At 36.8% G+C, this 27,331-nt stretch overlaps 1 protein-coding gene across 2 annotated transcripts in view; it reads right to left on the bottom strand.

The window, feature by feature from the left end:
- Positions 1-18,502, bottom strand: part of HCLS1 (hematopoietic cell-specific Lyn substrate 1) — a gene marked incomplete at its 3' end in the record, with an annotated part of 35,418 nt that extends 16,916 nt beyond the window's left edge. Inside the window, 4 exon segments of one of the 2 annotated variants that reach the window (XM_074301367.1) lie at positions 15,677-15,750; positions 16,340-16,423; positions 17,502-17,548; positions 18,415-18,431. In XM_074301367.1, the coding sequence (XP_074157468.1) occupies positions 15,677-15,750; positions 16,340-16,423 (158 nt within the window). 2 annotated transcript variants of the gene reach the window in all.
- Positions 18,503-27,331: the final 8,829 nt, after the last annotated feature.

Raw genomic sequence — 27,331 nt, 5'->3', positions numbered from 1 at the left:
AAAACCAGATTCCCAAGATTGCAGCTGTAAACCTTAATGTTCTGTGTAAATCTAATTCTTATAAGAAAAATTCTTAAGCTCAGGAAAGGGGATGTTTTCTATTTGCTTTAAGCACTGTCATTATAAGAAAATTAGTTGAAGGCAACATGAATAAAAAGAATTACATCAAATTTCAAGGTAGAGGACAACAGATAGTTTGTAAAAAAAAAAATAAACAGTAAAAGTTCAAATCACTGCACTTAAAAGTTAAGACATGAAAAAAAGTTAAAATTAAGCATGAAATTTTACTAAATTATTCTGAAAATGATAAAATCTACAGCTTATTATTGTGGCCAGCTAAAAGAATGAGAGATAGCCAAAAAAAAAAAAAAAAAAAAAGCTATCTTCTTGCCAACTAGGACTAGAAACCAGGCAGTGAGAACTTAACTCTTTTCTCCCCAGAACACACTCTTTGAGTGTGTTTCTAATGTTTTAAATTTCTAATGAAATTTACTCCCCAGTCATTTTCTTACCAGTCACCTTCCCATTATGCTAGTATCTTTCCTCCTCCTTTTATTGCCAGTTTTGGAACCATAAAGAAATAAAAATCGATATTATTCCTCTTGGAAAGGGTCTATCAGTCTACTTCCCTAGAGCACTACTCCATTAACTTTGCTAAGCAAAATATACTTCCCTGTCTATTCCCTTATATGTATTGTCACCCGGTGAGTTCCTTGGGGGTGAGACTATTCCTCTTGGAAAGGGTCTATCAGTCTACTTCCCTAGAGCACTACTCCATTAACTTTGCTAAGCAAAATATACTTCCCTGTCTATTCCCTTATATGTATTGTCACCCGGTGAGTTCCTTGGGGGTGAGACTATTCCTCTTGGAAAGGGTCTATCAGTCTACTTCCCTAGAGCACTACTCCATTAACTTTGCTAAGCAAAATATACTTCCCTGTCTATTCCCTTATATGTATTGTCACCCGGTGAGTTCCTTGGGGGTGAGACTATGTTTGCTTTTGTTTTGATACCCCTAGTACTTAATGCAGTGCTTGGCACATAGTAGGTGCTTAATACATACATTTTCTTTCTTTCATTCATTCATTCATTCATTCATTCATTCATATACTGGGTAAAGAAATAGAAAGAGGGTATCAACAGAGGAAAAGAGAGCTGGAGAAAAGAAACTGATCCTTATACAGGCCTATCAGCCTCTCTGCTTAAGAAATTTCAATCTACACTTCCTAGCTGTGTGACCCTGGGCAAGTCACTTAACCCCAGCCTGGGGGGGGGGGGGGGAAGAAATTTCAATCTTTACCCTTTCTTCCTCCCTCACTTTTCCAGATAAATCCATCTTTGCCTAATATTGTACAATAAATATACAATTTTTTGAAAAATGAGATTATCAGAGATTAGAGAAAGGAAAACTAATCTTCATCTAGGAGGATCAGTGAAGATGATCATTTGAACTGGCTTTAGAAAAAAATTGAATTTCAAAGGGAAAACAAGACAAGGAAAATGGAAAAGACATAAAAGAAATCCTACATACAGGGAACATTGTGAGTAAACACACAGAGAAGAGAAAGCATTTGACATGTGTAGATGAAGCTGAATGGTCTTGACCTCAGTGGTCATCATCTTGTTCAACTCCCTCATTTAATAATGAAGAAACAACTTCATAGAGGTTACATGATTTGTCCAAATTCATTCAGGGCACCTTGTAGTAAGAAGTAAAGCTGCATTTCAAATTAGGATCTTTTTCATATTCATTATTACATCACACCACCATTCTGCTTCCTGTCCCATTTGGTTTCAACTCTTGTCTCTGAAAAATCTATTACTCCTTTTTATAGTACTTTACAGATGTTATTCAAACTATTTTCTATTTTCTTAATTTTTAATTCATCCCTGCCCATCCTCCGGGGCCCCTGTTCCCTTCTCATTCTTTTTCTTCTCCCCATCTATGTGATGCTCTCTTTGTTTTTCCAATTCCATATTTTGTTTTGTTTTATGGAATTATAGAATACAACAGATAAAGGGACTTTAAGAATGAATGTCCTCATTTTGGAGATAAGGAAATTGAAGTTCCAAAGGGTTCAGTGACACAAGATCTACTAGTAGAGCTGAGACTAGGAACCAGATTTAAACAGTTCTAGTTCTGTGGGATATTTTTTTTCTATATTGACCAATATCTGTTTTTCTGTTTTTTGGTTTTGTTTTTTTTTAAATTGTTGACACAAATTATCCTAAATTGAAGATAGGGACTGACTGACTTGTGATTTAATTGGTTTAAGGCACTTCCAGGATGAGCAAATTCTTTCTATTTCTACAAATCATGACCTTCTTAGCATTTTATATCCTTAGAGATACTTGGGGCACTGAAAAATGAAGTGTTCTTTTTGCTCTTCATCATTCTTGTCCTCTTAGGCTTGGTAAAAGATGAAGACCTAGTATTTGCCCATAAAAGGAATCCTTTTTCTTCCCATCAAGTACATGAATAACAGCATTCTCCTACTAGCATCTCTTCTACTGCCAAGATGATGAATTCAATTGTATAAATTATATAAAGGGCATGGGTTACAGAAAAAAATGGTTGTTTCATGGAGCTACACCACCATCAAGTGGTTATTTTGTATATTGCTGCTAATGATTTTTTTCAAACCTTGAATAATTTTAAGAAACTAAAACTGAAATTTGGTGCAGCTAAGTGGCACAGTGGATAAAGTGCTGAGCCTAGTCAAGAAAACTCATCTTTCTCAATTCACATCTGCCCTCAGACACTTACTGTGTAATCCTAGCCAAGTCACTTAACCCTGTCTGCCTCAGTTTTCTCATCTGTAAAATGAACTGGAGACGGAAATGGCAAATTACTCAGTATCTTTGCCAAGAAAATCCCAAATGGGATCACGAAGACTCAGACACAACTGAAAATGACTGAGCAACAAAACACAAAACTGAAATTTGGAGCTAGTAATCAGGTTATCCTAGTTCAGTGAGAGTGCTGGCTTCCAAGTCAGAAAGAACTGTATTCAGGTCCAGTCTTCCACTCCTACATAAAAATAGGATTTTGACAGAATAGAACAGTGGATTAAACCATGTGGACACCACTTAATAGGGATGAATATAAAGCCCTGGACTTATCCTGATGCTTCTCTGCATAAATAATTTATAATAAAATGTATATTTTCGTGGTACAACAATGGACAAGTCACTTTCTCAGTGCTTCTGGACAACGCTATAGGACAGAGATTCTTAGTCTTTTTATGTGTGTCCTGGACTTCTTTGTGAGTCCGGTGAAGCCTACGGATGCCTATTTAGAATAATGTTTTTAAATGCATAAAATAAAACACATAGGATTACAAAGGGAACCAATTACATTAAAATTATGTTATATTAAAATAGTTATCATGCTATATAGAGAGAAACACACATACATACATACATATATACAAATCCCCATACATCCAAGTTGGGAACCTCTGATCTATAATGTTACCTTTATGACCCATGATACCCAATTCTAGCACAGCCCAGAACCAGAATCATGGAAAAGAACACTGCTTTGGAAGTCAGGAGCTATGAGTTCTAGGTCCCTCTCTGGAATTACCCAGATATGCAACTTTAAGCAAATTATTGAACTTCTCTTGATTTTGAATTCTTCATTTATTTTAGGGGGTTAGATGTTTTCTAAGATCCTATCCTGTGAGAAAGTAACTCAAGAGTATCTACTCCCACTAGTATGCAACTAGAGTAGGGAGAAGTAAGGCTTTACTATACTGAAAGGCAAAAATTAAGTGAAAATATGAGGAGCCACATAGACTCACATGATGTCAGATTCTATAGTTTGTTGTTTTTCAGCCTCTTTTCAGTTGTTTCCAACTCTGTGATCTCATTTGGGATTTTCTTTACAGAGATACTAGAGAGGTTTGTCATTTTCATCTCCAATTCATTTTGTTTTTTGTTTATTTGTTTTTGCTTTTTGTTTTTTTGGGTTTTTTTGTTTGTTTGTTTGTTTGTTTGCTGAGGCAATTGGGGTTAAGTGACTTGTCCAGGATCACACAACTAGGGCATGTTGAGTATCTGAGGTCAAATTTGAACTCAGGTCCTCCTACTTCAGGGCTGGTGCTCTACCTACTGTGCCACCTAGCTGCCCCTCCAATTCGTTTTTACAAATGAGGAAACGGAGGCAAATATGATTAAATGATTAGGACACGCAACTAGTGTCTGAGGCCAGATTTAAACTCAGGAAGATTCCTCTGAAGCCAGCATTCCAGAGGAAGTGCTGAGTCATCTAAGCAATAGGCATTAGGCCAGACTATGGAGTATACTTAAATTTGAAAAACCTCATTTAAAAACTCTTCTCAGTCTGAGAAAACTTTAAAATCCCTTTTGAGCTGATAAAAAAGGTCTTGCAAGAGTAAAGGGGAAATTTCAGGATTTCAAAGATGAGATTTGGCTAAGAAGCAGAACAAGTTGAAGACAGACTATACAGGTAAGTCATTTATAAAGGTCATGCTGACATAGCAGAAAGAAAAAATAGTAGGTGCAATCCTGGCCCTACTTTGACTTAGAAATGGATTTGGATATTGTCTTACATTCAAATGGCTTGTGAACACTGTAATTTTTTTATCTTACCCAAAAAATCTAAATGCAAAACCAAATTCTGAAGTAGACCCCTTAGGATTTAGTTTCAGGCTCTTGAATCCACATGTGCTTTTTTCCTCCTCTAATCTATTTGTTGGTTATCTGATGTTGGAATTTTAAAAAATGAGAACTCATTGGTTTTAAAAAATAATTTCTTTTAAATTAATGCCTTATTTTAATATTCTAAATAGTGACCTACAATGAGGTAAAATGTAATAGAACTTCAAAAATATAATTTACAACAGACAACTCCCTAAGACCTAAAGCATGAATCCCCTCTGTAGCAACTTGACAAGAAATCCAGATTCTGCTTAAAAGCCTCCATCAACAGGGTACTTAATAGCTCCCAAAACTGTGCACATCATTTCTAGATGGCTCTTATTGTTAGAAAGGGTTTTTTCCTAATATTGGCTGAAATCCCTCTTTCCATAGCTTCTGTTCCTCTGGTTCTAGTTCTTCTTTCTGGGGAAAATCAGAACAAATCTAATACTTCCATATTAAAACCTTTCAAATATTTCAGTATTCAATATCATATTCCCACACACACACACCTTCACTTATATCCTTATGAAATTTTTCTTGGCTAGTTCCTTCTTTAATTAATCCTAGAAGGAGGAAGGGTGTTATATATAAAGCATGGAATGAATTGTCTTGCTACTAAATCTATCCTTGCTCCAAACTTCCCTATTTCTATCAAGAGAATCTTCATCTTCCCAATCATCCAAGTTTGTATCCCCAAGGATTATTAGGTTTTTCCTTCACTCCCTAATTCAATCAGTTGTCAAGTCTTGTAACATCTTATATTCTAAGTCCTCTAACATTTTAAACCATTTTTTTTTCCCATGGATAGCAACTTAGGTCATGTGTTCACCACCCCAACCTACTATTATAATAACTTTCTTAATTAGTATTTCTGCTTCCAGTCTTTCTCCTCTCTAATCCATCTTCCCTTTGATTTTCTCAATTCACACTTAGTTTTAGCCTTGAAGTTAAAACATCAATGGTCCTAGAGCTTATTACCAATGTTACCAGAATGTACCATATGTTTGGTGTTGTGCATTCCAGAAAATATTTTCAACACTTAAAAATACCTGCTAATGAGCTCAATATGCAATGCTTTATTATACATAAATCATCAGGAAATACATCACAGGAAGAATAATGATCTTGGAGAAGATGAATATAGCTTAGCACTATCAGTTCATCAAGGAATTCAATTCCCATGTAAAACGAAGCAACCCTTACCAAGATAAGGTAGAAATGGGTCCATGGCTTAGACATAAAGAGTGATATCATAGGCACATCAGAAGAACAAAGAGTAGTTTACCTCTCAGATCTGTGGAAAAGGAAGGAATCTGTGGCCAAAGAAGAAGCAGAGTACATTATAAAATGCAAAATGAATAATTTTGATTATATTAAATTAAAAAGATTTTGTACAAACAAAACTAATGCAGACAAGATTACAAGGGAAGCAGAAAACTGGGAAAGAATCCAAGAGTTCTGATAAAGGCCTCATTTCTAAAATATATAGAGAATTGACTCAAATTTATAGGAATACATTTGATAAATGGTCAAAGGATAGGAACAATTTTCAGATGAAAACATTAAAACCATTTCCAGTCACATGAAAAAATGCTCTAAATCATTGTTGATCAGAGAACTGCAAATTAAAATAACTCTGATTATTGGTTAGGATGGCAGGAAAAGATAATGATGAATGTTGGAGGGGATGTGGGAAAACTAGAACACTGATACATTGTTGGAGGAGTTGTGAAAGAGTCCAGCCATTCTGGAGAGCAATTTGGAACTATGCCCAAAGGGCTATCAAACTGTGCATACCCTTTGACCCAGCATTGTCTCTATTGGGCCTGTATTCCAAAGAATTCACTAAAAGGGCAAAGGATCCACATGTACAAACATGTTTGTAAAAGGAAGCAACCTTGACAAACCCCCAAAGCTCAACAATAATCCAGAATACATCAAAAGATAGAGCAGCTAGCTAGTGGAGAGATTAGAACACTGGATTTGCATCAGGGAAGAATAGTCTTTAAAAGTTCAAATCTGGCCAAGCTGGATGGTACTGGCCAAGACACTTAACCCTGTTTGCCTCAGTTCCCCCATTTGTAAAATGATTTGGAGAAGAAAATGGCAAGCCACTCCAGTATCTTTGCCAAGAAAATGTCCCAAAGTGGGTTCATGAAGACTGAAATGACCAAACAACATCAAAATATGCATGGAATACAAGACTAAAAAAGTAATATAGTCTTGCTGACCTGTTCAGTCAACCATCTATAATATTACATTCAGAACTAGGTGATACTCTTTGAAGTTCACCCATTATCTGGAAAGTATCTAGATTGGGATCAGGATTATGAAGGGGCTCAGGAACTCGTCATATGTAAACAACTGAAGGAACAGGAGAAGAGAAGGCAGTATAGAAGTGGTGTCTGTTTTTAAGTATTTAAAGAACTGTGCTGTAGTCACAGAGAGTAGAACTAAGCATAAGGAATGAAAGTTGGTTCAATGCTGTATGAAGATGTATTCTGATGGAAGTGGATATCTTCAACATAAAGAAGATCCAACTCACTTCCAGTTGATCAATGATGGACAGAAACAACTACACCCAGAGAAGGAACACTGGGAAACGAATGTAAATTGTTAGCACTACTCTCTATCTACCCAGGTTACTTATACCTTCGGAATCTAATACTTAATGTGCAACAAGAAAGTGGTATTTACACACATATATTGTATTTAGGTTATACTGTAACACATGTAAAATGTATGGGATTGCCTGTCATCTAGGGGAGGGAGTCGAGGGAGGGAGGGGAAAATTTGGAAAAATGATTACAAGGGATAATGTTATAAAAAATTACTCATGCATATATACTGTCAAAAAAATTTATAAAGAGAAAAAAAAAAAGGAATGGAAGTTGGAAAGAGATGCGATGGGCTTAATATGAAAAACAAAAAACACTTTCTAACAATGAAAGATATCCCCAAATAGAATGATTTGCCTTTGAAGTATTAGATTCTCAATGTTAGGCAAAGACTGGGTGTGCTGAATGATCATCTGTTGGGCATGTGAAAACCTATAGGATTCTTATTTAGATATAGGCAAGGATATACTAGAGCTAGTTCAAAAGAACTGATTGTTAAATTTTCAGTCTGAGCAGTTTTATCTTAGAAATCAGCGAACACTAAAAATCAAGTCTTGATTTATTATTTTGTTGATTGTCTAGACTTAAGAAAATGATGGAGAAAATATTAGTGCAAATTAAATTTTAAAATGTGCCCCATTTTTTCCAGAATTGATTGTTAAACATTCACCAGAATTTCCTGTAATATAAATTGTACTTAGATGGCCTTTAAGGCCCCTTTAAGGTTCTGTTCTATATACTAAATTGATGACTTTGACCAGAAAATTAGGTTTTAAACCTAAATTTAAATCCACATGAAATGTTATATAATCAATCTCTTCCAGTATTTAATACTTTTCAAAGTGCTTTCATATATTAGATTTTTGATCCTCATAATACCCAGTAAGCCAAGTAGAACAGGTATTAACATCCCCTTTTCAGAGATGGGGAACAAAGTTTTGCCAAAGGATCAAATAATAAGACAATGGCAAAAGTGGGAACAGAACCCAATTTTACTAATTTCTAATCCAACTTTCTTCTGCTACATAATATTAACAGCCTGCATTTATATGGTGCTTTAAGGAAGGTGTGCAAAGTACCTTACCTAAATACCTTATTTTGTTCTTATAACAACCCTGTGAGATAGATCCTATTCTACAGATGAGGCAGACAGAGGCTAAGTTATTTGCCCAGAATCATAGTTAGCCTCATATCTTCCTGATTCACGTCCAGCACTGGCCACTATACTACCTAGTTGCCTTTCTAATTAATAGTCTAATCCTACAACTTCAGGAATCTCCCTGATAAGAAGACTTCCTCTTCTAATGTAACTGCTTAAAATCTTGGAGAGTTGCCATCTGGTTACTGAAAGATTAAGAGATTGGGCAGAATCATATGGTAGGCGAATATCAGGTGGGATTTGATCCTAAATCATTCTGAACACGAGAAAGTAGCTAGAGAACTGGTCTAGAACGGAGTTTCTTTTTGTGTATTATAGGATGCAGTTGCCATTGCAGCTCATCTAGGTTTCCCAAATCACCCTCTGTGTAGATCCAGCCTAAAAATGGGTGGGATTCCTAAAGGAGGTTCCTAGGTCAGTCTATCAAGGTCTGCTTTAACTGGAGGGAAGCAAAGGAAACGAAGATGGAAGTAGAAGGCTTCTGAGGTCCTTTTCAGCTTTAAATCTATAATCCTGTGGTCTCCCCCAAAAGAGAGCTCATTTTGGGCTAGTCATGGCAAACCTACTCTCTTCAATAAAATGGACAAATAGCAAGTAATGTGTAGACAAATTGGCAGAGATATGAGTTGCTTATAGTTCACCTTTAACCACAACTAACTAAACAATGACTAAATTTAGTCAAGAAAGCAAGCAAGTCCTGGGGTGGGGGAGAGTTAGAAGAAAAGTTTACTACCACTTCCTTTTCCTGTTCTGAGTCATTAGGACATTTCATGTTACTGCTCCTCATCCCCCATGTGGTCCTTAAGATGGCAACCACTAACATCAGCACCATAACCTTTGCCAGATGCCACACAGATTCCCATCACACAGATAGGAAACACAGCTCTGTCTCTGTCTCTTCCTTTTTCTCTATCTTGGTCTCTTTGTCTCTCTTCTTCCCCCCCTCTCCCTTATCCCCTTTCCTTCTCCCTCTACCTCTCCTTCTCTCTCTCTCTCTCCTCCTCTCTCTCTCTCTCTCTCTCTCTCTCTCTCTCTCTCTCTCTCTCTCTCTCTCTCTCTCTCTCTCTCTCTCTCTCTCTCTCTCTGTTTTATTGCCTTCCATGGGTTGTTCTTTATATACTTTCAAATATGACTGATAGTATCTTAGCAATCAGTTCCAAGGATCCAAGTCTTGTGACTTGAACTGATCAGCAGCAGCAACATTTTTGTACTCTTTCTCTAAAATGTCTGGGGTTTTAACTACTTCTTAGTCATTTTTTCTAAATTCCTCTCCAGTCTATGGATCATTTCCTTAGAAAGGAAAATAGGAGCAAAATGAAGGGTTGAGAAGCTCTGATATTTTTGTTCATCATTCATCACAATTTCATCTATCTCATCAGTAATCCTGTCCCTTTTTTGAGCCCCCTCTTTTCCTCAACTAAGATAATAATAATAATCTTCCTCTTCCTTCCTCTGGCCCCCTTCCCCTGAGTTTCTTTTGACAGCTTTTGTTCTTTCAGAGTCATAGTCATTCTGGGACTATTCTTAAAAGACTAGGCTTCCATCTTCTAAACAAATTGTTTTAAAATCTAATTGGGCCAGTGAGCTCACTAAATGTACTTGTGTCTCTTTTGACAACTTCTTTTACTTATGAAAATTGTTTCTCTTCAGAATTTCATTCTTGAGAGTTTGACAACTAGTTTTTCTGTGAATCAGGATTATTTAACCTAGGGTCTATAAAATTGTTTTTCAAAATTATTTTGATAACGGAATTTCACCATAATTGGTTTCTTTTTTAATCTGATATATTTTACTTTATGAGTTTAAAGACATTATTCTGAGGAGTCCATCCATAGATTCTGCCAAGCTCCCAAAGGGGTTCACAACACAAAACATTTTAAAGCCTTTGAAATCTGGTCTCCTCAAACCTAGAGGATTTGTTTATCTGTGCTCAACTTTCTTTCCTCCTACTGCAAATCCTAAGGGTGGAGTAATCACTTCTTCCCTGAGTTTCCCATGATTTCCATCCCAGAATAGAAGTTCTCCAAAATTGATTCCTTCAGTTATCATTAAAATGATTCAAGAAAATTTTAATTTGTTCTGTTTTAGGGAGAGTATACGTGCAAATGTCTACTTGATTAGTTTTATAATATTCTATGTGAAACTAATGTGTTTCTTCAATTCTTCAATTATTTCCTCTTTCTGTTCTGGGGATCTTTAGTATTTGTATAACAATAACATTTCTTCTGTTGATCTTTGCTAAACTACCTTTTAGAAAATCATCCAAATACATTACTCTTGCCTACTTACTCTCTAGTTCCTGAAAGTCCTTAAGGTAAGTGGTTCCAGAGCCATATCCCAGTAATAGGTCCCCTCACATCAATTTCAATTATACATACAAAGAAAACGTTTACAGCTTGCATTAGGAACTTTACTTTATCTTGTACGTATTTTGGGCATTATTATTATTATGTAACATGGGAGGGCAAGAATATTTCCGTTGACTTCTTAGATTTTGTTTTTTGTGAATTTCTGGCATCTATATTGCAAATCTTCTGACATTGCAATTTTTAATTCTTGCTCTAAGTTGTATATCTTTGTTGATACATAGATATTTGAAGTATAGATTTATACTGCGTATTTTAAACAGGAGTTATGATTTGTTTCTTCAGAAAAAGCCCCAATGTCTGAATTGTGTGCTTACTCTCTCATTCTTCCACACCTGGGAGAGCAATCTCTCTGCAATGTGATTTTGTAACCCAGATACTAAAGGTAAAGTCATGGATCTCCCCAGCAATAGAAACCCAGAGGAAGACTCAAGCCCAGAATTTAGTAATACAGGAAGCACAGATCAGATTATAAAAAAACAAAAAACAAACCCACTATGCAGTGAAGCAATTTCCTTCAGTCTCTTAGATACAACTCCTTCCCTAAGGGCTCTACTGTGTCCTTTAGAGCTCTCTTCTTCATTCCTCTAGTCCTTCACTCAGGATTGTATTGTTGATTCAGTCAATGAGAATTAGAATATTGGTAACTTGTTAGGGTGAAAAGAGGGGAAAGAGAAAAGAATAAAGCTGCTACACGGTGTCTGCCACACCAAAGGCAGGACAAACAGTCCTGTGTTTCTGGGCCTGGGAACTAAACTTCTCCCTAGACTCTGAGGAAGAGTTTCATTTTAGCTACTTCCTTCAACATTGCAACCATGCTGTCCCTCCAAGACAGAACAACAGAAGTAAAGAGTTTGGCTTTTCATGTAACCAATGTAAGTGCTAAAGCCTCCAATAAGTTTGTATTTCAAAAAAAAAAAAAGAACAAAAAGAAAAAGAAGGAGGAGGAGGAGGACGAGGAGGAGGAGGAGGAGAAGGACGAGAAGAAGAAGAAAGTACAGAAGCAGAGGCTGAGCTCCAGACATCATCATTTAGTGACAATTAAAGGCAATTGATCAACCATCCTGATTTCAGATAAACCAAGGGCAAAAGTAGGATAAAAAGGGAACTGAGAAATTTACATTGTACCTAAAGGTACTTACCTATAAAGAAGCAATATCATTACTTAATATTTATGTCCTGAATGACACAATATCTAAATATTTAAAGGAAAAAGGATATCAAATTGTAAGAAAGAATATATCAATTCAAGTATTGCAAAAATTTTGTACAAATTGATAACTAAGGGAAACTTCCATGTTCTTTTTAATTATGAAAAGATGGGGGCAGCTAGGTGGCGCAGTGGATAGAGCACCAGCCTTGAATTCAGGAGGACTCCAGTTCAAATCTAGTCTCAGACACTTAACACTTCCTAGCTGTGTGACCCTGGGCAAGTCACTTAATACCAGCCTCAAAAAAAAAATTATGAAAAGATGGTCTCAATATCTAAAACATGGAGAGACAAAGCAAAAAAGAAAACTACACACCAAATCCCTAATAAACATCAGTGCAAAAATTAAATAATATGAAAATATTTTAAAAGATTATACTAAAATATTAATCTGCATATTAAAATATTAAAGTACAGTGCCTAACATTAAAAAAAGAAAACCCAAAAGTTTAAGTAATGGCAAAGGACACAAATATCCTCCAAATTGGTGGTTCCTTCTCTAATTACATCCTTGGGCATCATTTTGTTATTCCTTACTAATTCTACCTCCATCTTCCATTCAGTCGTGGAACCAGAACTATCTCTCTCTTCTCTCTTAGTCCCTGAAAAATTCTGTCTAAGCCCCAGATTCACCCTTCATTTTCAATTTGAATTCCCAGAGATTTCCTAAACTAAATTCACCTCTGCTCTGGGTACACAGACTCACACTCAAAGAGATATTATAGTAAAGGAACAAGGTTTGAGGGTGTCTTGGGGAAATCAATGAACCTTTCTATAGTTTGCTTTCTTAACTTTAAAGGGGGATGGGAAGAGAATTGAACTTAGATATTCTCTAACCCCACTAAAATACTATGATTTCTGTGGTATTCTCAACTCATAGGTTTTTTGAAAGTCAGAAGTTTCCCTGAAACTCTCCATATTATCAACCTCTCTTGAATATACAAGTATACGTCATTTTTAAAAATACATCATTATTTGTTGAAAAATTCTCAAAAGGGAGCATGTTGTAGTAGAGAGCCAGGAAGATCTGGGTTCAAGAGATGCCTATCACCCACTCCCACCCCCACCCCTCCACACACACACACACACACACACACACATTCTGACAATAAAACCATCTTTTAAACTTTTCAGTGCTCTGGCAAGATTAAGTTGCTGAGTAGTTATTGACTTATATTAATTGTTTTCTCACTTGGGAGTTCCTTATTCAATTCAATTCAGTAAAGATGTATTAAACACCTACTCTATGCCAAGCACTAAACTAAAATCTGGGTAAGGACAATCCCTGCTCTCAAGGAGCTTACAATACAAGATTGGGAGAACAACATTAAAACAAATATATACAAAGCAAGATAAATAGGAAATAATCAATAGAGGGATCTTATTAAAATTATAAAGGACTATAAAAGAATTCCTGTAGAAGGTGGGGTTTTAGTTAGAACTTAAAGAAAGCCAAAGAGGTCAGTAGTTGGATTGGAGGAAGGAGAGCATTCCAGGTACAGGGAACAGCTAGAAAGAATACCTGGAGTCCAGAGATGGAGTGTCTTGTTCATGAAACAGTGGGAGTCCAGTGTTACTAGATGAAACTGGATGTATTGGGTAGTAATGATGGGTCTCCAGCCCTTATGTGTGGAATTTCCTCTCCCCAAAAGTCAGAAATGGGGGAGATGATGGAAATATGGAGCAATTCTTATCTATTGCTTCTTAGTTGTCTTTTAAAAAAACAACAACAACAAAACATGCTTTCTGATTGACCTTGATAAAAGACATCCTGTTTTCTTACCTGGATGAAAACACATCCTGAATGCTTTCTTATTTTTCTTTTATACTTTACAACTTAGCCTGCAAGCTAAGTCCCAAATTTTCAGTATATAAGGCTCTTCCTTAACTATTTCTAATTTCTTGACTCCCTTTAGAGACTCTCCCATCAACTATAGTGTAAATAAACTTTTGTGACTTTAAAATAATCTCTTTGAATTTTTTTTTTTTTTTTGCTGAGGCAACTGGGGCTAAGTGACTTGCCCAGGGTCACACAACCAGGAAGTGTAAGTGTCTGAGATCAGTTTTGAACTCCGGTCCTCCTGACTTCAGGGCTGGTTCTCTATCCACTGCACCACCTAGCTGCCCCATCTCTTTGACGTCCTTCAAAAACACTTCAGTAAAGTTTAATGTTGGATCAAATAGGGCACAGATTTGATTAAAAATTATATTTATGCATACATACACGTATTGGATTTATATCTGCCATCTGCAGATATAGAAGAATGTAGAGCTGTAGATATAGTGAACATAGTTACATATTATATAGGTATAGTAGAGATGATAGAGATAAAAATAGATATATAAGTCCTTTTTCATTTATGTACTAATATTGTCCTATTTCATTCATTCATATATCCTCTCAACAAATATTTATTAAGTACCTATTAACAATCGTAAATCACTATACTAAGAACTAAGAATTCAGAGATCAGATCATATGATAAAGTTGCAGCCTATTCTGAAAAAAGCAAATTTTCATTAACTGACACCTAAACTAACCCTTGTAGAGAGTCATTTTCTCTTTAACTCTCCTGCACATATCAAATTAGAAAGAGGCAGAACAATGGACAAGGACTACTTTATTTGCTAGAAATTAGAGACAGATTCTATGGAGGAGGAGCAGTTGTTATTTGCCATTTCTCCTGCAAGAGAACCAATGACTTCACAAGAATGATGTCAACTCCAGAGTGGATTTAAGTGAGGCAGAGCTGCACAAAGGAATCAGTCTCATCTTTTCTCTAGTCACTTCTGAATTGAGCGGCAAGACATAAGTCAAGACGACTGTCAATGACCCATGTCAGTACCCATATATATTAGGTCTCAGCAGGCAAAAATGAGAGGCCTTCAGATGCAGAAGTTTAGCTTTATTACCTAGAGAAGTTATTGCTTCCCTCCTTTTGCCAGTTTTATAATGAATTTACCTTGCCTTGAATTTAAGGGTACTCCGAAACTGAAAGACATGCCTGAACTTTTGTAAATATTTAAGCCAGTTGTGATCCCACCTAGGTATGTTTCAGATAGAAGATCATACTTAGGTTAATTGTTCCATTTTTACATCCTTCTGATTATTGAAATAAAAACTTTTGCCTCAGGTTAGAAAAAAATAGTTGGCATAAGATTGCAAAGGGCTTGAAAGGCTAAATGGAGTTTATATCTGGCCCTAGAGTTAAAAGGAAGCCATTAGAATTTGAGCAGAGGAATGATATGGTTGGATTTGTATTTAAGGAAAAGGAAAAAACATCCAGGAAGCAAAAAGATAGTAATATATTTGGAGTTTCAGAGAAAGATGTCCAAATAATGAATTCACAAAATCAGAAAGCAACAACATTGTTTATAGTATTAAAGGCCCAATCATGACAGCTGAATATCTTGCCAGTCAGTTTCTTCATGTGTGACTATTTTGGATACTAGGTGCCTTTTTCTAAGCCTACAGAATCCCCGCTGGCTGCCTGGGCCAAAGGCATAAGATATTATAACTTAAAACTACAGTAAGACTTTTAAGACACATCACACTATACATTACTGCGTGACTCTAAAGACAAAAGACACAACAGCACCCTCTTTTCTCTCTCATTCCCACCCACACCATGTGTTCTGTCCCTTCCACACTTACTTGATGTGTTCTTTTCTTCCAGAGCCCTCAATGGTCTTGGCTCCCCACCGCTGCTCCTTCTCAGAGATGTCATTCTGTAAAAAACATCCTTTGGCAATAAGGGTTCAAAAGGAAGGAGGGAGATACCAGGATCCTACAAATGTCCTGGGAATGTCCTTACAGTTTCTGACTGCTGGGGACAGTCTTTAGAGACCTCCCATCTGCTCTAACCCTACCCATCTCCAGTTTGAAGTCTAATCAATGACTATTGACAGAGGAAGATTCCCAGGGTCCACATTTATAGGAACATAGATTCTGAGCCAGAAGGGACATTAGAGGCCATAACTCCATCATTTTATAGATGAGGATAATGAGATCAGAGCGGTTACATTACTCAAGATGTTTCCTTTCCCTTTTCCATTTTCTTCCCTCTCCTTCAACCCCAGCCCATCCTTAGATCCCATGGCAAGGGAACCTGAGCTTTTTCTGCTTTTCTCAAAATATTTAAATACTCCTTCTTACTTTTTACCCTGCCCCTTTCTGTCCTCAATGCTGGACAAGGAGTTTGTATGTGTCACCCAGGACAGCAGAATGTCTCGTAGTCAGCCCCGCTGTGGGAGATTCTCTAGCACCCCCAGGAGCCTTTTCTTGAGCTATTTGGGCCCATAATAATTCCACACTCACTACAAAATCAGGATCTGTGTCCCAGTCGTCACCTTGTGTCTCCACAGAAACAGACACATCGTGCCCCACCACCGACTTCCACATCTGGGAATGACGTAGATAGAATGCACATCAGCTCTTGTGATTGGTATGAATACCATAGGAATATGATACCAATAATATATAAGAACCTTCCCACCACAACCGATAATCTTCTTCTATTATTCTCAAAGTAATCAAGTCAAAAAACATTGATTAAATACTGCTATATGCCAGGCACTGTGCTGAACACTTCTAGGAAGCCTTAAATCCCAAAAGAACCTTGGTTAAAGCCTTCTTCATATGGTCCATTGGAAACCATACATACAGTACATGTAAAATCTTATGCCTTGTAGGAAAGTAATAGCCAATAACATATAAACAAACCTTCCTTCCCTCTCAACTAATCAATAGCTCCTCAAAGAATTCTTAAATGAAACTCTTTAAGATATTTCCCCTGAAATGACCATTTTAACTTTTTTTTAAGTAGTATTTTATTTTTCCAAATTCACGTATAGTTTTCAACATTCATTTTTGTAAGATTTTATGTTCCAAGTTTTTTCTCCTTCCTTTCCTTATCTCACCTCTCCGCAATACAGCAAGCAATGTGATATAGAGTGTACATGTACAATACTTTAAACATATTTCCATATTTGTCATGTTGTACAAAAGAGAAAAAAAAACAAAGAAAACAAAGAAAAAACCCTCAAAACAAAAAAAGGGTGAAAATACTATGCTTTGATCCATATTCAATCTCCATAATTCCCAAATAACTTTTAATAATGCTTTCTACTACTACCCTGCAATAAAGAAATAAAAACCAAATTTTAATGTTGTACAATCACAATGACTACCTACGATTGGTTTTGTAGAGGAGATAAGATAATGTATTTCCTCCCACTCCTTTTCTTTGCAAATGTAGAAGTATATTGCATATACTGACAGACAGGTATAATATTTCTTCTTTTAAAAAAAAATTGGTGTAAGGTTGTCGTGTGTAAGGTGATGAATATTATTATAAATGAAGATGTGAAAATAAAAGATATCAATAGAAATAATTTATATATTTTTTAAAGTGTTCCCACAAATACTTCCTCCTGAGAAGCCACTCCCCTTCCTTCTCCATCTTCTCTTGGGAGCCCACCTTCACAATGTTTTGAAGGAGAGATGATGCTAAACTTCCCCGATCTCCTGAGGGGTCACCAAAAAGATAGGTGTCGGGAGACTGGTCTTCATGAACAGTTTACATCACCTATGACAGCCCTCCAAACACTTCCTCCATCCCCATCGTTCACTCCTAGAGATTTCAGTTGTCAGTTTGAGACTTGTGTTCCTACCCTCATATACCATCATGCCGTATCCCCTAGAACTCCCTCATAATGCGAGAGGCTCTCAGCAAAGAATCTGGAAAGAGCAAGTTTCTGAAATTTTAGTGTTAATTGAAATTGGTCGGAGGTATCTCCTCGGCTCACTCCTTCCCATGCTCTTCCAACCATCTTCCACAAACTCTGTTCCACTCTTTGAAGGGAATGGCCAGATGTGGTGGCTAGGGCTAGGTAAGGCAAAAGCCAACATCCTGAGATTCAGAGCTAGGATTACCAGCTAAAGAGCCTCATGCCCATTTCTTTTCAATTCATAGAATCTTGAAAACCAGATAACCTTGTCTTATTGTTCACTTAGCCTTTGCTACTCTATTGTACAGCCATTTGTACTTCCTGGTCTCTTACAAAGCTTCATGAGTGTGTTCTCTCCCTCTACCTCTACTATAAGCTCCTTTCTGGCTTTTGCATTCTTCCTAGCACAGACCTCTAACAAATGTATTTTTGTCACTTTCTTTGCTTGAGTTTGGTCCTAAATCGGTCCTGAATCAGCTTCTCATGAGCTCTATTCCTTTCCACTTCTGTTCCCTTCCTCTGCCGGGTCTCTCTCATCCTAAGCTCTTGTCATTCAGAACTTCCCACTTCAGGGCCTCTGGGGATGGACAAGATCTATGAGGTTCCTTTCCTTTCATTCTTGCCACTTTGTTTTCTAATCCCACCACAGTTCAGATCTCCTACCTCCAAAGATGTTTCTTCTGGGTATCACAGTCTGAGTCTTCCTGGAGATTCTGCTCGTTCTCCGGCTGCTGCTGCAGTAAGAAAGTGCTTACCGCTTACTAAGTTCCTGTTTCAGGTCATTTTCATTTCCTGCTGCCCTAGTCCATAGGGCAACTTCCTGAAGTCTGAGTCAGCTTAGGGGATTCCAGTTCAGTTAAATCAAAAGCAACTTATTGAACTTTTTCTGCATGTCTAGCATTAATGTTCTAGATACATAAGTAAGGTCCTGGCTATCAAACAACTGATCGTCTTACTAGGAGCACAAGGCTATAACCAAATGGAGCATCTGGGAATGTCTGGGGAAAGGCTGAAAATTGTTCCCTCTGCCCTAAAATTACTTTACAAAGATGTAAAGTCTGACATTAATCAAGGAGTCCAAGGTGTTCTCTTTGTCTTTGTATCTCCTTCTATGTGGAGTGTGTCTACAGGGTACCAATAGAGGATGTGTCCATAGTGTTGCTGTTTTTCCTACATTTGGCAAACAACGATGTAAGCACTTAGACCATAACAATTGATTAATACTATATAAGCTGGCCTAATGCTGCAGCCAGGAACTGATTTTGCCATGCTATATAACTATTTCTGGGGCTTAAAAGTACATTTATGCCTACAGCCATGCAAAAACAACTGGATGAAATCAGCCAAAACTTAGGACCCAAAAAGCACAAATTGGGAGGGCGACTTATACATTCTACTGGAATCACACTTCATTCTTACTCATGAGGCTCCTTGCAGCTGGGAGATTCTTGAAGGCAATGGGAAGGCATTGCCATTGAAACATTTGGAAAATTCCTCCAAATTGGATGAGATTAACATATGGGCTGATTGTTTATCAAAGCACCAATTTAGCAACAGGAAAATCCAGAGTGGGATGTCAACAGAAGTTTGTCAGTAGTGAATTTTTTAGAAGAGTAATTTACAAAAAACAGAAACTGATTGGCTGAATCCAAAGACTAGTGATTGATGAAGAATGATAAAATGACCCCAAAAATCTGAACTAGCCCCTGTATTCTCCAGCATTTTTAGCATCTACTTGGATAAGGCAAAGGTGGCATTGTTGATCACATTTGTAAATGACATGAAACTGGAAGGGATAGTTAAAATATTGGATAGATGGACAACACAAACACACACACACAAAAAAAACTCAACGGCTTAGACCATGGGATTCTAAAACTGGGGTCCACAAATTTTTAAATATTTTGATTACTGTATTTCAAATTGTTTTGTTAAAATCTTATATATTTTATTTTATACATTTAAAAACATTCTTCTGAGAAGAGGTCCATAGGTGTGAGGTTTCATTAGCTTGACAAAGAATATCAAGGAATTGTTATAAAAAAGAAGACAATCTTGGATCTTAGATTTGGACTTAATATAATAAGATGAAATTCAATAGAGGTTAGAATGAGTCCTACACCTGGGTTCAAAAAAGAAGTGCATGAGTATAAGGCAGGGAAGCATGGTTAGATAAGAGTTCATAACAATGATCTGAGGGCCTAAGGGAAGTAAAAAAATCCACATGCATGATATGGCTGCCCAAAAAGCTAAAATGATTTTATTAAGAACAGATTAGCATTCAGAACAAATGAGGTCATAATTCCATTGTATTCTGCCCTCTCCAAGCCATTTATCATCATGTTTAATATAGACTTCCATATTTAAGGAAGTATAGTTTGTTTTTTGTTTTTTTTTTTTTTTGGGGGGGGGGGAAGGAATGGATCACCAAAATAGGTAATAGTTTATCTTTAATAGAAGTCTTCAAGAAGAGGCTAGATGACTATCCATTTGTGAGGGATATTGTAGAGGACACTTTCCTATCAGATCTATATTGGAGAAGATAACTTTCTGAAGCCTTTTCCAATTCAAATTATGATTTTTGGTGATTAACCAATGGAGAAGTTAAGTTTGCCTCATAGAGGAAGTATAGACAGCAATGAAATAACTACTCTTTTGAAAAGTATTTAAAGAAGTGTGAAATGAGTATGGGCTGTAATAGGAAAAAGGGTGTTTGGGTTTTTTTTTAAGTTGGTGAGATGTTCTAGATCTTGAAAGATAGTGGATACATACTCTTTTTTTTTTTTTTTTTTTGTCTATCATAAAGACTAGTATAGAGGTATAAAGGGCAGGAAGGATGGGAAGTAAGAGAAATGTTAGAAGTCACTAGTGTGAGAGTATGTCAGGATAGTAAATAGCATGAGCAGAATAGAAAGGAATATAACATATTCCTAGTCAGGAAAGAGACAGATATACTAAAGCAGAGTATTTGTATTAGGGAATAGGAAGAGATAACATTGGATGAGAGAAGAGGTGGTCACATAGTGGAAGATCTTGAATGGTAGGTTGAAGAGCTTAGAATTGATGTAATAGGTATTAAGGAACCATTTCAGCTTCCTGAACAGGACAGTGCTAACAAAAGCAGAAGTTTGAAAGATGAATAATTTGGCTTAGTATGTGGTAGAAATTGGAGGAATTGCTTGGAAATTGGGGAAGATCAATTTGGAAACTATTCTAATAAAAGAAGTGAGAAATGACAAATCTCTGAATTATATTACATTTGGCAGTGGGAAGGAAGGGATAAATGAATCAAAGTAAATTGGAAGTAGCTCTCTAAAGGAATACTATGGCATCATTTTCTTTGCTCTATTCAAAATTTTTACAATTATTTTGCTGAAGACAGGTAGTATGTTCATCAAATTTGTGAATGACAAAGCCCAGAGGGACAAGTAATATGGCAATCATAAGACAGATGTATGATAGATGACAGATGGACTCCATCTCCTCTCAATTATTTACACAAAGTCCAGACAAATGGAAAAATCAATCAAAAATAGAGTTCCATAAGTGGGAATAGGTCTTTAATCAATGTAAAAAGATCATAGGGGTTTGGAGTCATTGGCTTAAAGCAGATAATGTACACATAAGAAGTCATTTGTCCTTCCTTTCTGAAGAGGAAGAATGACATCACAATGTTGGGGTAAAACAGTGGATAATGGGTAATGTCTAGACTTGTACATAAATTGTATTAAAGAGTGGTGGAGTTTGGCAAACTCATCAGTCTCACTCTTCTAGTCATCAAAGAATCTGACCTTCCCATCACTATCATTCACCATAATTGGGAGCAGTGTCTGTGGAGCAGTAATGGTACCTACTATGTAATTTGAGAGATTTGTGAAGACAATCTAGAAAAATTAAGCAAAGGCCTAGGAAGCATGGCCCCTTTGGACAGGGAGAAGGACGGGTTATGGACATTAGGAAGGCACTGATCCTCAAAGCCTATGAGGAATTTTTTGAGCATTCTACAAAGGGGAAAAAAAGATGATCAGGAGATGTGATTTGCTCCTTTAAAAATCATCTCTGCCACTCTTCTGGGTCTTTGAGCTTGAATCTACTCTCCCCAGGGACTTTATTCTTCCAAGAGGAGAGCATACCCTTATTTAGGAGGATTTGGTGACTCAGCAGGAAAAATCACTTTATTTTCATCATCTAAGTTAAGTCTGTTTAACAATCAATAGGAAACACACCAGTTGAAGACTCATGGGCTAGAGTATCAGAGATCTTTTCTATAGATGGTACCCTTTGTTCTTTGCTTCAGGCTTTATGATTTGTTTCACTGCTTTACATTTCTATTTTCTTGCCCAAGACATTTTCCTCAGTTTAAATCTATCTTCAGACACTGTGATCCTGGGGCAAATCATTTAACCCCATTTGCCTCAGTTTCCTCAAATGTAAAATGACCTGGAGAAGGAAATGGCAAACCATTCCAGTTATCTTTGCCAAGAAATTCCCAAATGGGATCACGAAATTGGTCACAATTGAAATGACCAAAGTAATAGTAGTAGTTGTAGTAGCAGCTGACTTTTACATAACACTTTGAGGTTTGCAAAGTGACTTGTATAAAATATTTCATTTTATTCTCACATCAATTCTGTTAAGGTAAATGCTATTTTGATCAAGAGACAGCACAGCAGAGGACACTGGATTTAGACTTGAATTAAAATCTTTCATTATACAATTACTAATTGTATAATCCTAAGAAACTCCCCTAACTTCTCTTAACTTCAATCTCTTTAACTGCAGTTGAGGGAAAGGGGGAAGGAACATGTAGGTGTGTGTGTATGGGGTCTTCAGTGGCCTCCAAGATCCTTTCCAGGTCTGCAGCTATGATCATATGATCCCTATTTTACAGATGTGGAATCATAGGCTAAGAAATGTTAGTTATTTTCCAAGAGGTACATAACTGGTGTCTAAAACATGATTCAAATGGGTCTTCCTATTCTATTCAAATGACCTGGGGGGTAGAACACATTAGCCATCATGACCCTGTCCAATCAATATTAAGTACCTATTACATGCCAGACACTATGTGAACACGGAGGATACAATTAATAAAAAGACAAAGCCTACCCCTTTCAGCTTATAATCTAAGAGTAGAAATACACAGACAATCTGGAGTTGGAGAAGAAAGGATACCAGGGGGACTTCCGGCCAAGATGGCGGCGTGGAGGCAGACAGCTGCTTGAGCTCCTCATTTTCTCTCAGAACTTACTTCATGACAAGCCTCTGACTTAATGCTTGACCCAGAAAGAAATCCACAAATTATCACCAAGAGAAGACATCCTTGAAAGTCGCCAGAAAAGGTCTGTGTTTGTTCGGGGGAGGGTCAATCAGACTGGGCGCAGACTGAGGGCAGACAGCCAGAGCAAGACAGGCAGCTCACACAGCTCAGACCGGAGGGGGAGGGGTGTGATCTCTGCCGTTTCTGTGAAAGGGCTTTTGCCCCAGTGTGGATGCTCTGTCTTGGCAGCAAGCCAGGAGCGGTGGAGAGGGTGTAAACACCGGAGGTGAAGATTGGAACCCCAGAAAGCCAGCGTCTCTCAGAGCCCGGCCACCCCCAACCCCCACCTGGACTGACTCGGTGCGTTCTCAGAGCCTCAGAGCACAGACTCAGTACAGTCATTGCTGTTCTGTTAGTGGCTCTCTGCTGCCCTACCCCCAGTCTGTAGAGGAAGCCCATTAATACCATCCAGCCCCATCCCCCGCAAAACAGACCAATTGTTTCTCTTGTCAGTTTGTTTTCTTTGATTCCTACTCTGACAAAATGAACAAAAAATTCAAAAGGGCTCTAACCATTGACAGCTTCTGTGTGGAGAGAGAGCAGACTTCAAATGCTGAGGAGACTAGGAACAGAATGTCCCCAGATGTATCCCCTGGGAGGGATATAAGCTGCTCCTCAATACAAAAGAACCTCATAGAGGAAATCAAAAAGGCTCTCACAAGAGAGCTGGAAGAGAAATGGGAAAAGGAAAGGGAAGCTTGGCAAGAGAGCCTGGAGAAGTCATCCCATGCATTCAAAGACAGAATGGATAAAGAAATCAAATCATTGAGAAACAAGATTAGTGAGCTGGAAAAGGTAAACAACTCCAAGGAAAACAGGATTAGAGAGCTGGAAAAAGAAATCAGCTCTCTAAAAAATAAAATGGATACAATGGAAAAAAATTCCATAGAAGATAAAAACTCAATTGGACAATTACAAAGAGATATAAAAAAAGTGAGTGAAGAAAATACATCATTGAAAATTAGACTGGAACAAGTAGAAATGAATGACTCAAGGAGAAACCAAGAGGGAGTCAAGCAAAACCAGAGAAATGAAACAATTGAAAAGACTGTCAAGTACCTTACCAGAAAGACAACAGACCTGGAAAACAGATCCAGGAGAGACAATTTGAGAATAATCGGACTCCCTGAAAAATGGGAGGAAAAAAAGAGCTTGGACACCATTTTCGAGGAAATTATCAAAGAGAACTGCCCAGACGTTTTGGAAACAGAGGGTAAAATAGACATTGAGAAAATTCATCGATCACCTACTGAAAGGGATCCTAAAATCAAAACGCCAAGAAATATAGTGGCCAAGTTCAAGAACCATCAGACAAAGGAAAAGATATTGGAAGCTGCTAGAAAAAAACAATTCAGATATGGAGGATCCACAATAAGGATAACACAGGATCTAGCAGCGTCCACATTAAAAGAACGCAGGGCCTGGAACATGATATTCCGAAAGGCTAAGGAACTTGGTATGCAGCCAAGAATAACTTACCCAGCAAGAATGAGCATCGTTTTCCAGGGAAGAAGATGGACATTTAACGAAATAAATGAATTCCATCTATTTTTGATGAAAAAACCAGACCTACATAAAAGGTTTGATCTTCAAATACAGAACTCAAGAGACTTCTAAAAAAGGTAAAAAGAAATCTTGAGAACTATACTTCTGTCAAAAAAATATGTAAAGAACATATGTACAATTTGTCTTAGAAACTAGAGGTGGAAAGTATAAAGTGGTGGTACTACATCTCATGAAGAGGCAAAGGTAACCTATTATATCTGAGAGAAAGAAAGGAGGGAGATGAATATAGCGTGTATCAATAGACATATTCGATTTATGGTGAAACTTCTTCCACTTCATTGAAAAGTGAAAGGGAAGGAGTAAGCTAAGGGGAAGGGAATACAGTAATTTCGAGGAAAAGGGATAAAATAAGGGGAGGATCTTTAAGGTGGGGGAGGGATCCTAAAAAGGGAGGGCTGTGAAAAGCAAGTGGTGTTTACCAGTTTAATACTGGATAGGAGGGTAAAAGGGAAGGAAAGGGGAAAAGCATAAGCAGGGGTTAATAGGATGGCAAGCAATATAGAATTAGTCCTTCTAACCATAAATGTGAATGGGGCAAACTGCCTCATAAAGAGGAAGCAGTTAGCAGACTGGATTAAAAGTCAGAATCCTACTATATGTTGTTTACAGGAAACACACCTGAAACAGGATGAGACATTCAAACTAAAAGTAAAAGGGTGGAGCAGAATCTATTATGCTTCAGGCAAAACCAAAAAAGCAGGAGTAGCCATCCTCATCTCAGATCAAGCAAAAACAAAAATTGATCTAATTAAAAGAGATAAGGAAGGGCATTATATCCTGCTAAAGGGAAGCATCAATAGTGAAGCAGTATCAATATTAAACATGTATGCACCAAGTGGTGCAGCATCTAAATTCTTAAAAGAGAAATTAAGAGAGCTGCAAGAGGAAATAGATAGCAAAACTATAATAGCGGGAGATCTCAACCTTGCACTCTCAGAATTAGATAAATCAAACCCACAAAATAAATAAGAAAGAAGTCAAAGAGGTAAATAGAATACTAGAAAAGTTTGATATGATAGATCTTTGGCGAAAGCTAAATGGAGACAGAAAGGAATATACTTTCTTCTCAGCAGTTCATGGAACCTATACAAAAATTGATCATATACTAGGGCATAAAAACCTCAAAATCAAATGCAGTAAGGCAGAAATAGTAAATGCATCCTTTTCAGACCATAATGCAATCAAAATAACATTTAATAAAAAGCCAGGGGAAAATAGACCAAAAAATAATTGGAAACTAAATAATCTTATACTAAAGAATGATTGGGTAAAACAGCAAATCATAGACATAATTAATAACTTCACCCAAGAAAATGACAATAATGAGACATCATACCAAAATGTGTGGGATACAGCCAAAGCAGTAATTAGGGGAAGTTTTATATCTCTACAGGCCTACTTGCATAAAGTAGAGAAAGAGAGGGCCAACGAATTGGGTTTACAACTAAAATTGCTAGAAAAGGAACAAATTAAAAACCCCCAGACAAACACAAAACTTGAAATTCAAAAAATAAAAGGTGAGATTAATAAAATTGAAAGTAAAAAAACTATTGAATTAATTAATAAAACTAAGAGTTGGTTTTATGAAAAAACCAACAAAATAGACAAACCCTTAGTAAACCTGATTAAAAAAAGGAAAGAGAAAAAGCAAATTGATAGTCTTGAAAATGAAAAGGGTGAACTCACCACTAATGAAGAGGAAATTAGAACAATAGTTAGGAGCTACTTTGCTCAACTTTATGCCGATAAATTCGATAACTTAAATGAAATGGAAGAATACCTTCAAAAATATAGCTTGCCCAGATTAACAGAGGAAGAAGTAAGTAGTCTAAATAGTCCCATCTCAGAAAAAGAAATAGACCAAGCTATTAACCAACTTCCTAAAAAAAAGTCCCCAGGACCAGATGGATTTACAGGTGAATTCTACCAAACATTTAAAGAACAACTAACTCCAATGCTATGTAAACTATTTGAAAAAATAGGGATTGAAGGAGTGCTACCAAATTCCTTCTATGACACAGACATGGTACTGATACCTAAACCAGGTAGATCGAAAACTGAGAAAGAAAACTATAGACCAATTTCCTTAATGAATATTGATGCTAAAATCTTAAATAAGATATTAGCAAATAGACTTCAGAAAATCATCCCCAGGATAATACACTATGACCAAGTGGGATTTATACCAGGAATGCAGGGCTGGTTTAATATTAGGAAAACTATTAGTATAATTGACCATATTAATAATCAAATTAATAAAAACCATATGATCATCTCAATAGATGCAGAAAAGGCATTTGATAAAATCCAACATCCATTCCTACTAAAAACGCTTGAGAATATAGGAATAAATGGACTATTCCTTAAAATAATAAGGAGCATATATTTAAAACCTTCAGTAAACATCATATGTAATGGTGATAAACTAGAACCTTTCCCTGTAAGATCAGGAGTGAAACAAGGTTGCCCACTATCACCATTACTATTCAATATAGTACTAGAAACTCTAGCCTTGGCAATAAGAGCCGAGAAAGAGATCCAAGGAATTAGAGTAGGAAATGAAGAAATCAAATTGTCACTTTTCGCAGATGACATGATGGTATACTTAGAGAATCCCAAAGACTCTGCTAAAAAGCTATTAGAAATAATTCAGAATTTTAGCAAAGTCGCAGGATACAAAATAAATCCACATAA

This window comes from Sminthopsis crassicaudata, chromosome 3, assembly GCF_048593235.1.
Source record: "Sminthopsis crassicaudata isolate SCR6 chromosome 3, ASM4859323v1, whole genome shotgun sequence".
Lineage (NCBI taxonomy): Eukaryota > Metazoa > Chordata > Mammalia > Dasyuromorphia > Dasyuridae > Sminthopsis > Sminthopsis crassicaudata.
The sequence above is the reverse complement of the archived record's forward strand: the minus strand, read 5'-3'. Positions and strand labels throughout refer to the sequence as shown.